This window comes from Colobus angolensis, unplaced genomic scaffold (genome assembly GCF_000951035.1).
Source record: "Colobus angolensis palliatus isolate OR3802 unplaced genomic scaffold, Cang.pa_1.0 Scaffold452, whole genome shotgun sequence".
Lineage (NCBI taxonomy): Eukaryota > Metazoa > Chordata > Mammalia > Primates > Cercopithecidae > Colobus > Colobus angolensis.
In genome coordinates this window covers 654,979-667,359 of record NW_012117955.1, presented here as the reverse complement: position 1 = coordinate 667,359, position 12,381 = coordinate 654,979, and the positions used below count along the sequence as shown (strand labels likewise).

The 12,381-nt window shown below is 39.2% G+C and overlaps 1 protein-coding gene across 2 annotated transcripts in view; it reads right to left on the bottom strand.

Moving 5' to 3' along the window:
* The window catches only part of NCOR1 (nuclear receptor corepressor 1), a 190,811-nt gene that overhangs the window by 95,431 nt on the left and 82,999 nt on the right, over positions 1-12,381 (bottom strand). Inside the window, exon 15 of one of the 2 annotated variants that reach the window (XM_011957971.1) lies at positions 4,088-4,212. In XM_011957971.1, the coding sequence (XP_011813361.1) occupies positions 4,088-4,212 (125 nt within the window). Of the gene's footprint in view, positions 1-4,087; positions 4,216-12,381 lie in introns of both variants that reach the window. The other variant, XM_011957970.1, reaches the window with a different exon arrangement.

The following is a 12,381-nucleotide window of genomic DNA, read 5'->3' as shown; positions in this document are numbered from 1 at the left end:
CCAGGACTGAAGGAGTTAAATAAAGTACCCAGAAGAGTGCCTGGAACACAGTCAGCATCAAGTAACAATTGGCCATTATTCAAGCTAAAACTCCCTCAGGATATAAAGTGCTTACCATCATCTCAGGCATGTAGAAAAATGGTAGTTCCTATTAATAGCAACAGTACTACATGTAATACTGGAAGACCATTCTCTGTACTACTTACCTCTCATGGTTGTTATATTTAAGAAAACATACTCAATGTACATTTTTGCAAATGAATGGATAGATGGCAATACTCAAAGACTGAATTATTCTTGCTTAATGGAAGATGTTGATTTTTTTTCAAAAATAATTCTCTCCCCTTCAGTCCTAAATTGAAGTTACTACATAGCCCTTTCCCTTTACTTACTTATTCCCTTATAAAGCTGGCTTCTATTCTGCAGCCTCCTGTTAAAAGATGTTTTCTCAAAAGTCACCAATGACTTGCAAACTGCAAAATCAAATGACCTCTTCTCAATTTTCCCCACAAGTCTTTCTGGCACAACTGACGCTGCAGTTAATTCTTCTTTTCATATCACTTTAAACTTAGCTTTTGAAATATCCCTGCTGCTATTCTGGCTTTCCTTCTGGGGACAGACCTTTCTCCTCTCATCCTTTCTTTTGGGTTTCTGATTTTTGTTTTTGAGAAAGTGTCTCACTCTATCACCCAGGCTGGAGAGCAATGGTGTGAACACAGCTCACTGCAGCCTCGATCTCTTGGGCTAAAGGGAGCCTCCCACCTCAGCTTCCCGAGTAGCTGGGACTACAGACACGTGCCACCATACCTGGTTAACTTTTGTATTTTTTGTAGAGACAGGGTGTCACCATGTTGCTCAGGGTGGTCATGAATTCCTGTGCTAAAGCAATTCTCCCACCTTGGCTGGGATTACAGGAGTGAGCCACTGTGCCGGGCTCCTCTCATCCTTTCATACAGGGATTTCCCAAGGCTCTCCCCTAGAGCCTTAGAGCTATGTGAGGTTACCCATTCTCGTATGTTCTACTGGGAAGATTCCAATCTCTGTCTTTGGACACACACCCCAACTCCAAAGACCCAGGCTGGTCTTCCCAACTACCTGCTGGAAGGGCCACCTGCATTTCCCATCAACAGAAACTGAACATATCCAAAATCATATTCATCCTCACCTCTGCTCCTTGCTCCAAGTCATTCTCTAATCATCTGTTGTTAACACTTCTACCATGTTCATCACCATTCAGGTTTACAGATTTGATATCATCCTTTGCTCTCTCCCTTTTCCTATACTTCCTGCATGTGATCTAATGCCAAGTTTTGGTTATTTCATCTCAGAAATGCCTCTCTCACTAATTCTACTATCACTACACTTATTCAGCACCTTAGTACCCCAATCCTGGCCTTTCATACTGGCCTCCCTGATTCATATCTCTAGTCTATTCATTTCTACCTTGCCAATGAATCAATATTCTAGCAGGATAGTTTTGGCAATAAATCACTCCATCCATTCTAATCCCTTTCTAACTATTCCCAAACAGACACACCGCACAGCCTCCTGAATGAAGTCTAACATGTTTGGCTTTCATTAAAGCTCTACATAATTTAACTCCAATCCACCTTCCACTTCTCTTCTTGATGCACACGATGTTAAGTCTAATGAAATCATTATCTGTCACTAGCTATTCATGTGATTCCCTCTACCTTACCCACATTAACCACTAGCATCTGCATAATGTCCTCCAAATTATCCAGAGAGAAGTAGCCTCGACCTCTTCTTCATCTGCCAAAGCACTTAACTGGTTGTCTGCTGACTTCTTACTGCCAGGCTTTTATTTCTTAAAGTAATACTTGTACTTTACCTAGTTTTCCCCTACTAAATAATGAACTACCTGGGAATAGTATACATCTTATGTATTTTCACATTCTCCCTAAGACCTAGCTCACATAGATAATAAATGAAAGCTTGTTAAATAGTTTAGAAATTTTAACAAAAAAATAAAATCAAGATATGACAGAGTTCTATGTGAGAAGAACCACTGGTTACATGGCCCAAAAAATCTTTAACCTAAATTAAAAGAAAAAATATATTCCCTTATAGGTATCTTCCTAAGGTATAAAATTACAATGAGAGGAATATCTGTCTCTTTTAAAACCATGGCAAGTAACTAGCTACTTTAGCTTCCACAAAACTAGATAAATCTTAAATAATTCCACAAGGACTAAAGAAATAACATAATAAATATTAAAAAGGAACAAACTACTGATACATTCAATAACCTAAGTGAATCTCAAAGGCATTCATGCCAAGTAAAAGAAGCCATACATACTGCATGATTTCATTTTTATGTAATTCTAGAGAAAGCAAAACAGATATGTGACTGCCAGAGGCTGGAAATGAGGAAAGAGAAACTGACTGCAAAGGAGCATACAGGAACTGTTTGGGGTGATGGAAACATTCTATATCACAATTGTGATAATAGTGACACAAGTGCATATGCTTGTCAAAACACATCAATGCACACATTTCAAACTGGCGAATTTTGTTCCATGTAAATTACAAAGCTAGTTCTTGGGGAAAAAAGAAACCAAACCAACTGTCATGCCCCCACATCTACCACACAAAAGCATCAACAATAACTCTCTGAGTGGCAGAATCATAGGTTAATTTTCATTATATTTTTCTTTCTTTTCCTGTTTTTCTATAATGCACTTTTATAACTAAGAAAACAGCAATAACAACAACAAACAAACCCAAAACTCCATTTTATATGACGAAGTCAATAAAGCTGGAATCTAAAATATAAAAAGTCTTCCTTTCTTAGCATTTTTACACTATCTAATATATACTACCTGAGACTCAAAAACAGAACCTGAGGAATCTTCCAAATCAAAGATTAAATTACATTCAATATATCCTGGGGGAAGTATTTATTACTATAATCCATCTCTTCTGAAAAGTAGTAATAACTCATGACTTGCAAATAAGTTCATTAAGTCAAAAGTTACATTTACTATAATATCCTATTCCTTAATCACATCAACTTAATCATGTAACCATTAGATGTTTCTAAAATTTCGGCCAGGTGTGGTGGCTCATGCCTGTAATCCCAGCACTTTGGGAGGTTGAAGCAGGTGGATCACCTGAGGTCAGGAGTTCAAGATCAGCCTGGGCAAAAATGGTAAAACTCCATCTCTACTAAAAACACAAAATTAGCGGGACGTGGTGACGCGCACCTGTAATCCCACCTACTTGGGAGGCCAAGGCACAAGAATCACTTGAACTTGGGAGGCAGAGGTTGCAGTAAGCCAAGATCGTGCCACTGCACTCCAGCCTGGGCGACAGAGTGATACTGTCTCAAAAATAAGTAAATAAAATAAAATTTCAGCAGATTAAATTTCATTATTTAAAAATTACTAGGCTGGGCACGGTGGCTCATGCCTGTAATAAAAGCACTTTGGGAGGCCAAGGCGGGCAGATCACGAGATCAGGAGATGGAGACCACCCTGGCTAACGGTGAAATCCCGTCTCTACTAAAAATATAAAAAACTAGCTGGGTGTGGTGGCGGGTGCCTGTAGTCCCAGCTACTTGAGAGGCTGAGGCAGGAGAATGGCATGAACCTGGGAGGTGGAGCTTGCAATGAGCCGAGATCATGCCACTGCACTCCAGCCAGGGCAACAGAGCGTGACGCTGTTGCAAAAACAAAAACAAAAACAAACAAACAAAAAACCTATAATTTTGCAGCAACTTGGATACAACTAAAGGTTATCATCTTAAGTGAAATAACTCAGAAACAGAAGGTCAACTATCACACGTTCTCACTTATAAGTGGGAGCTAAATAATGTGGACACATGGATATAGAGAGTGGAATAATAGACACTGGAGATTCAAACAGGTGAGAGGATATGAGGGGGTGGGTGAGGTATAATGGGTATAATGTACACTATTCAGGCAATGGTACACTAAAAGCACAAACTTCACTGCTATGCAATATATCCATGTGACAACTGTACTTGTACTCCGTAAATCTACAAAACTAAAACTAAAATAAAAATAAACATTTAACTTATTACATAACTAATTATTTAACTCACTTGGAGTCTTCTTTTTCATCTTTTTCTTCTTCATCTTTCTTTTCTTCTTCTTTTTTTTCTGTTTTTTCTGCTTTATCCTCTTCTTTTTCTTCTACTTTTTCTTCTTGCGAGGGTCGGGCAATTTGCTGCTAGAATCAACCATCATTTGTAAAATTCAAAGGCAACAGAAATAGCTTCTTATAGTGTGATAAATTATGTCTATCCAAAAAAATTTTAAATGATTGTTAGTCATTTACAATGTAACTGGTGATTGTGTGTTAAAAACCAGTCTAGAGGTTTTTAATGTATCCTATATGTACTGCTTAAAGGGTCTGACACAGACACAAATGCTCATAGCATCTGGACCCATGAGAAAGTGAAAATGTTAAGATTCTACTTGGAAATCTGGGGTTGGTTCTTTTTTTCGGCAACCTCCACATCTAATCTGTCACTCAAGCATTTCAATTCTACCTTAAAATTTGCTAACCATAAATAATTTATCATGTTTTAGATACTTAATATGTTTCCAATTTTTTCATCACTATCTATAATGCTATAAGAAACATCTTTATGCATTTATACTTTTGAGCTAAAGTCTACTTAATGGAATAGTAAACAGCTATTGTCATTACTAAGACTGAAGTAATTAGGAAAAATACTAAAGATATAATAAAGTGAAAAGAAGTAAAATGCTTAAATATTTCTAAGCTGAGCAGTCAGATTAGGAACCCTTTTATCTCTGATGTCTCATTTGCAAAACCTGTGACTCTAAAATAAAAAAGTGAAACTAAGGGTGCACTGAATGCTACTGTAGTCCCCACCATATCAGGAGTTTCTCTTTCTGTGGTTTCAGTTACCTGGAGTCAACTGCAGTATCAAAATGGGTGACTGCAGTACAGTATATATGAAAAAAGACCACACTTATGTAACTTCTATTACAGTATATTGCTATAATAGCTCTATTTTATTATTTGTTACTGTTAATTCGTTACTGTGCCTAATATACAAATCAAAGTTTATCACAGGTGTGTGTGTATATATGTGTATGTATATATACATGTGTGTGTATATATATATATGTGTGGAGATATATATATATAAAATAGTATATTAGGGTTCAGTACTATCTGCGGTTTCAAGAATCCACTGGGAGTGTTGGAACATATCCCCTGTGAATAAGGAGGAACTGCTGTATTTTGTTTAAGAGACAACATCTCACTCTGTCACCCAGGCTACAGTACAGTGGTGTGATCTTAGCTTACTGCAGCCTCAAACTCCAAGGCTCATGCAATCCTCCCACTTCCGCCTCTCAGGTAGCTGGGGCAACAGGTCTCAAACTCCTGACCTCAAGTGATTCTCCCACCTCAGTCTCCCCTGAGTGCTGGGATTACACGCACGAGCCATTGTGACTGGCCTACATTTTTATTTAATTCAGAAATCAAGACCGTATAACCAAATTAAAACAGAACTCCAACACATCTTTACAGCACAGCAGGCTGGCCCGTGCACACCTCCCTCCAATCCAAATCATGCCACATCATCTTCGCTATTCTGGACTCACCTAAACACACCCAGCACTTGCATAGCTTTCTACCCTTCCCTTGCCTGGTAAAGTCCCACATAATCTCTACAATGCAGATCAAAATGCTGTATCTCCTATGAAGCCTCTCTTGATTTCCACGGAGGAACTCTGGGCCCATGTCCTTCCCTCTCCACCACAGCCCACACCTGCTTGTAGCACCGTCACTAGGCAGCTTAGTGCCTGCTTATCAGCATCCGTCTGGCTCTCTGTGCCTTATCATCTCATCAAGAACAAGAATCCAATCTTACTTCTCTAAGCATCCCCAGCTCCCAGGAGAGTGTCTGGACCATGATGATAGGTGTATGCGTATGTTGGATAAAACAAAAATCAAATTCCTTTATTCTGGTTATCTGAAAAGTTTTTGCCTTCCAATCCTGACTGTTCATTCTGATCCAGGCTAATGTCAATCTTGCCTCATAGTAACTCTACCTGTCCTCTTACCTGTTTTCACCAGACAACATGGAAGTAACTCATTAATTTTAAGAAAAATTTCCCTTAATAGTGCTCCAAAGTCTTCTACCTATCCAACAAAAACAACACTTAGCTTTTTCCTTAAGATAACGAAGGCCTTATTCGCCTCCCCAAAACAAGTCCCACCCACATTATGCCTCCTTCTAATCCGAGGGGGAAGGAAAGAAGAAAATGAATCCTTCTTGGTCCACTTCCAGAACACTGCTGAACTGTGATATTTTAAAAATAATTCCTTTTTCACGTTTTATAAAATCTCCCTATATCGACATTCTCTTTTGGTGTTATGGAATGACTTCTTAAATATTCCCTAGAACATATAAGTGATTGCATCACATGGCTCATTATGCCTTGACATTATTTTTCAGATTTCAAAATGCATGTCAATGGCTTTTCTAACACTCGCCATTCAATCAACATAACATCTCACAGTTAAAACACTTTTAGGTCATGTCCATTAAATTCCCCACATGCAAAATCACAACTGCCTCATCGGCAGTGGGCACTGCTTTGCCTCCTAGATCCTAAAATCATAAAGTGTTCTCTCCAACTACAACCACCCATCATACGCCTTCATTGTGGCTGATCCTGCTTTGTCCTCATCGCGACCTTCAAACCCTTAGTCTATCAAATTTTCACAGGCCAGTGAGAACTGTACCTACTATTGTACTTGCTAAAGCATTTCAATACCATGATTCTTTCACTTCCTTTATCTGACCTTACTAACTTCTCACCCTGGCTAACTGCCAGTTTCTCTTTCTTCTGGGTATTTATTGCTAGAGAAAACTGATCAATCACGGAGATTTTAAAATTTAAACTTTCAAACCATGAGTAGGTCTGCTTTATAACTGGGCAAGTTTTATTCTGCTCGGACTCTCTGGGACACTACAGTGGTCACAAGACCTGTTTAAATGCTAATAACCTAACCCTGCAACCAATGTAGCATCCATGTCACTCTGAACCAGTAAGATGGCACAGGAAGGACAAATCATGTCTTCTGCCTAGCAAGTGAGCTGTGTAACCCAGAAAATGGTTTATAGCCTAAAGATACGATAAGGACATGTCAACTCAGCAGAAGGTAAGGAAAGAGATTCAGTATCCCCTTAGACTTGGGTAACACATGCTAATCTTATTTCCCCAATACTTTTCTGCCTCTAATGCCAATCAGAGCTTCAAAGTAATCTCACATGTTCCCTGCTATCTAAAATCCAGCCAACAAATAACTTCACTCCCCTTTCCCTGGTGCTAGAGAATAAGAAACAACTCCAGCACCTGCTTAAACCAATCAGTGTAAAGAAGGCAACAGCTCCTGGCTCTGCATAAAGTGTGGAAACAATCCAAAGAAATGGACAGAGTTGCTGGATTAGAGTCTAGAGAAGTATTTGGCACCTGTCGAGTACAACTTCTCACCACTCTGTATACTAATGAGGCAGTGGTGAGCGGAAAGGAAGTGCAGTCAGCAGCAACTGGAGGACCTCACCTTTGTGCTACATGCATAAAGACCTATCAAAACAACGGCCACTGACATTCAAGAGAGTAAGGAATTACCTCCAATTTAAACAAGAGATGCTTGGAACTACTACTTTTGTTTCAGGCAAATCTGTAAAGAGAAGTGCCAATCAATCCACATGGTCTAAGATGAAGGTTACAAGTTACATCCCTCAACTCTGCAGGGTGGCTGGAGCAAAAGAGGTCCACCCCTTCAAAAGAAACCCTTCTAAAAGTTCCCTATACAGACACAAATATTCTCGATGGCTCATTGTCCAGGTTTTTCCTTTTCCCCTCTTCTTTAAACCCAATACTTGAGAGTCAATAAAACAAGTTTAATTCTGTCAGGAAGTTAACACAACATGAAACACTTCGGTCAAATAACAAGCTATTCACTATGAATGAATATTCTAGAACACATATAAAACAAAGTGAAAATTCAAAGAAAAAAGTAAAAGTTAAGTGTATTTCTTTTTCTTTTTATTTTATTTTTATTGTGAGACAGGGTCTTACTATGTCACCCAGGCTGGAGTGCAGTGGTGCAATCTCGGCTCACTGAAACCTATGCCTCCCAGGCTCAAACGATCCTCCCACTTCAGCCTCCTGAGTAGCTGGGACTACCAGCGCACACCACCACACCTGGCTAATTTTTTTGTAATTTTTGTAGAGATGAGGTTTCACCATGTTGCCCAGGCTGGTCTCAAATTCCTAGGCTCAAGCAATTTGTCCACCTCAGCCTCCCAAAGTGCTGGGATTATAGGCATAAGCCACCGCACCTGGAATTTTTTTTTTTTTTTTTTTAAAGACAGGATCTTGGTTGCCCAGGCTGGAGTGCAGTGGCACAATCACGGATCACCACAGCCTCGATTCCCAGCCTCAAGCGATGTTCCCACCTCAGCCTCCTGAATAGCTGGGATTACCCTATAGTGCATGCCAATGTGCCATGCTAATTTTTTAATTTTTTGGTAGAAAATCAAATTTTTCAATTTTTTAACTTTTTGTATAAATTTTTAAATTTTTTTGTCCAGGCTGGTCTCAAAACTCCCAGGCTCAAGCAATCCTCCTCCCTCAGCCTCTCAAACTGCTGAGATTACTGGTGTAATCCACCATGCTTGACCTGGTAAGTGTATTTCAACATAACTTAAGAACAGGATTCAGTTTCATCTGGGTCCTCTTTGGCAAGATCAAATAATAGTTTATGCTGAGATTCATTACTACTATATATAAATGAATATCTAACTATATATATATGCTAATTATATTTGTTAAAATGTTCACATTTTTAGAAAACAGAAAAACAGACAAGTTCCCACTCAGCAGAAAATAAATTGCCAAAAAACTAAATTACTAAATTTAATAACAAGCAGCAATTGTAAATAAAAACTTACAAGAGGAAGAATATGAAATACCATTTCACCACTGGACAATATTTTCTTTAAAAATATACTTCAGGAAATAAACAGAAAATACCTTAAGCCTATCTTATCAAAACATATTAACAATTAGTGTTCCTAAGCCAACTGAATTTCAGACTAACTTCCTGAAGAGTGAAAGCTGTCAATCACCCAAAAACAAGACTATGGCGATGGCAACGAAGATAACAGTGGCTACCATTTATTGAGCACTCTCTGTGCCTGACTCTGCACTCCAGGTACTTGACACACATACCCAGTTCTCATTAACCATGCAACCTAAGTATTATTGTCCCCCTTATCATGAATGTGGAAACCAAGGCTCACCAAGTGAAAAGACCCACCTAGAGTCACATAGCTACAAAGGGGTAGAGCACTCTGGGGTGTAAAGCTCTTGCTGATATAATAAACTTCTTAACTTGTCTAAAACATTCTTTCGATCTAGTGACTAGCTAACAGTTCAGACAGAAATTCCTCCAATTTCAAAATTGCTATATTTACCTAAGTATATGCTTCTGAATACCGTTAGGGAATAAAAACATGCTGGCATAAAGGGGAAAATGGTGTTAGTATAAAAAGAAGGGCACGAATTCCTGTGAAAAGTAATCAAGCATTTGGAAATGAAGAATATGGTTTATAACATGACTTGCTTTACCGCAGGTAACTAGCAAGTACCACAGTAATTCTACCCGCACAGTGACAGACTTACCAGACGGCAATTTATGTTGGAAAAAGGCAGCATTTACTAGGGGATGAAATTCTTACTGCTAGCAAGAACAATGTACATAGAATCAAACTATTACGTAGGGCATAACCCTAGATCCCAAATAATAACATTCAACAGTGGTTTTTGGCTTCCAATCTCCAATATGTATTCACTACTTCAACAAAAACATATAGAGAACCACACTCACTCTCCATGGAATGGTAACAAGCTGAACTATAAAAATGGGTTGGGGCAGTCTCTATCAGAATTTGGAGACAGGAGTTAAAATTCCTGCCAATAATAACCTCTGAACACAATTTTAACAAAAATATAAATATGTCTCATTTTCCTATGAGTCTAAGATTAAAACTCTTTTTCAGAGTAAATACTACACAAGCTTCCCTATAGCAACAGGTTTAAAAAAAATCAAACTTTGCAAACTTAGAATCTATCAATAGCAAACTATACTTTTTTTTTTTTTTTTCTGAGATAGAGTCTTGCTCTGGGATTCTAGGCATGAGCCACCACGTCCAGCCTGGCTTTTCTTGCTTTCCTTCCTTCCCTTTTTTCCCTCCTTCCTTCCCTCCCTCCCTTCCTTCTTCTTCTTCTTTTTTCCTTCCCTCCCTTCCTTCCTTCCTTTTCTTTCTCTCTCTTCTTTTTTCTTTATTTTCCAGATGGGAGGGTCTTGCTCTGTCACCCCAGGTGGGAGTACAGTGGCATGATCTAGGCTTGCTGCAACCTCTGCCTCCCAGGTTCAAGTGATTTTTCTTCCTGAGCCTCCAGAATAGCTGAGATGATAGGTGTGCACCACCACTCCAGGCTAATTTTTGCATTTTCAGTAGAGACAGGGTTTCAGCATGTTGCCCAGGCTGGTCTCGAATTCCTGACTTCAAGTGATCCGCCCGCCCTGGACTCCCAAAGTGTTGGGATTACAAGCATGAGCCATCACGCCCAGCCACAAACTATACATTTATCTGCTGAATAAAAATTACTTCCTATAAAAAGGAGGCTGGGTGTAGAGGATAGGTAATCAAACTCATATTGATAAGATCAAGCATAAACTTCAGCAGAACTCTAAAGAATCTTTAAGGAAACATGCCATAATGGCTGTGAGATTAGCTGAGCTAAACCCTCCTAACTGGAGCTTGGTTACATAGCAGAGAAGCAAAGCGATTTTCAAATTATTTGGATCTCTGTCTCCACCAGGGTAAAATCAAGAAAGGTGATACACAGATTTTGAACATCTTAACCTTGCAACTCAATTCTGTTTTTAAAAAGAAGTATTTCTAAACTTTTTTCTATATAGCAAATTTTCTATCTTTAACCCAGAACTTTTTCCTACACTCCAGACTTAGACTACCCACTTTACTTGGACATCTCATTTGGATGTCTGCTTAGACACCTAATAGCTATTTCAAATTCAGCCATGTCCAGATTTCCCCTCAAAACCTGCTCCTCCTTCAGTCATGCCTATCACAGCAAATGGCAACTCCATAGGTCAAAACTTGTTTTCCTTGATTATTGTCCTTCCCTCATCCCCACAATCAATCCATCAGCAAAATCTCGTGGTTTTACCTTCAAAAGTACGTCCAGAAACTAATCCGTTCTCCCCACCTCCTCACTGTAGCCTAGTCCAAGCCAACGGGATTACTAAAACAAACTCCTAACTGGTCTCTCTGCTTCTTCTCTTGTCTCCTTACAAACTATTCTCAACAGAGCAACCAGAGTGATCATGTCACAACTGAAATCTGGCATCACTCTTTTCCTCAAAACCCCAGTGGCTTCTTCTCTTACCTATTAGTTTCAAAGGCATTCAATTTTACACAGAGAGCCCTTAAACTAACACCACCTAATTTCTGAAAAGCTGCCCCTCTATTTTGACACAAATCAATGGAATAAGTATACAATTAAGAAACAATGATAAATTTGGTGGCGTGAGATGATGTTCTAAATTCATCATTTAACTCACACCTCTCCCAAATGCCCAGTGAAACAACCAGAGAAATGTAAAACTGGAGGAAAAATCTTCAAAGTAATAACTTAAAAGCCAATGAGGGCAGAGCTAGCCTACCAGAAGTGCTGACCAACCCAAAACTGAGCCTACTTGGAGGGAAGCAACCTAAGGCTCAGGTCAAGGTGAGGTTGCACATGGCAAGTCTCAGATCTGCAAATACATTCTGAGACAGGTACTTTGAAATATGCGACAAGAATGTACGGAAGAGAACACTGACACGGCTGGATCTTAACAAGGATCAGTGTGCCACAGAGAGGAGTGAAACTGTGTCCCAGACAACTTCAGGACAGAAACGACTGTTTCAGAATAACAGACATCCATGCCCCACAGAACTTTCTCCTAGAGCTCTCTCTTCTATTATTACGGGCGACTGGCTGCTAATCTGGCAAAGGTTAAGGTACACTGGATAAGTATCACCTTATCCCCTCACATTAATGTAGGACTGAACATGTTAAACAGTAACATATATAATTTCTAAAAATAAAGTTATGAATACTATTTGGTAATTAGGAAAAAAAAACTGTTAAAAATGTGCAGTTGAGGCTGGGCATGGTGGCTCACGCCTGTAATCCCAGCACTTTGGGAGGCTGAGGCAGGCAGATCACGAGGTCAGGAGATCGAGACCATCCCGGGTAACACAGTGAA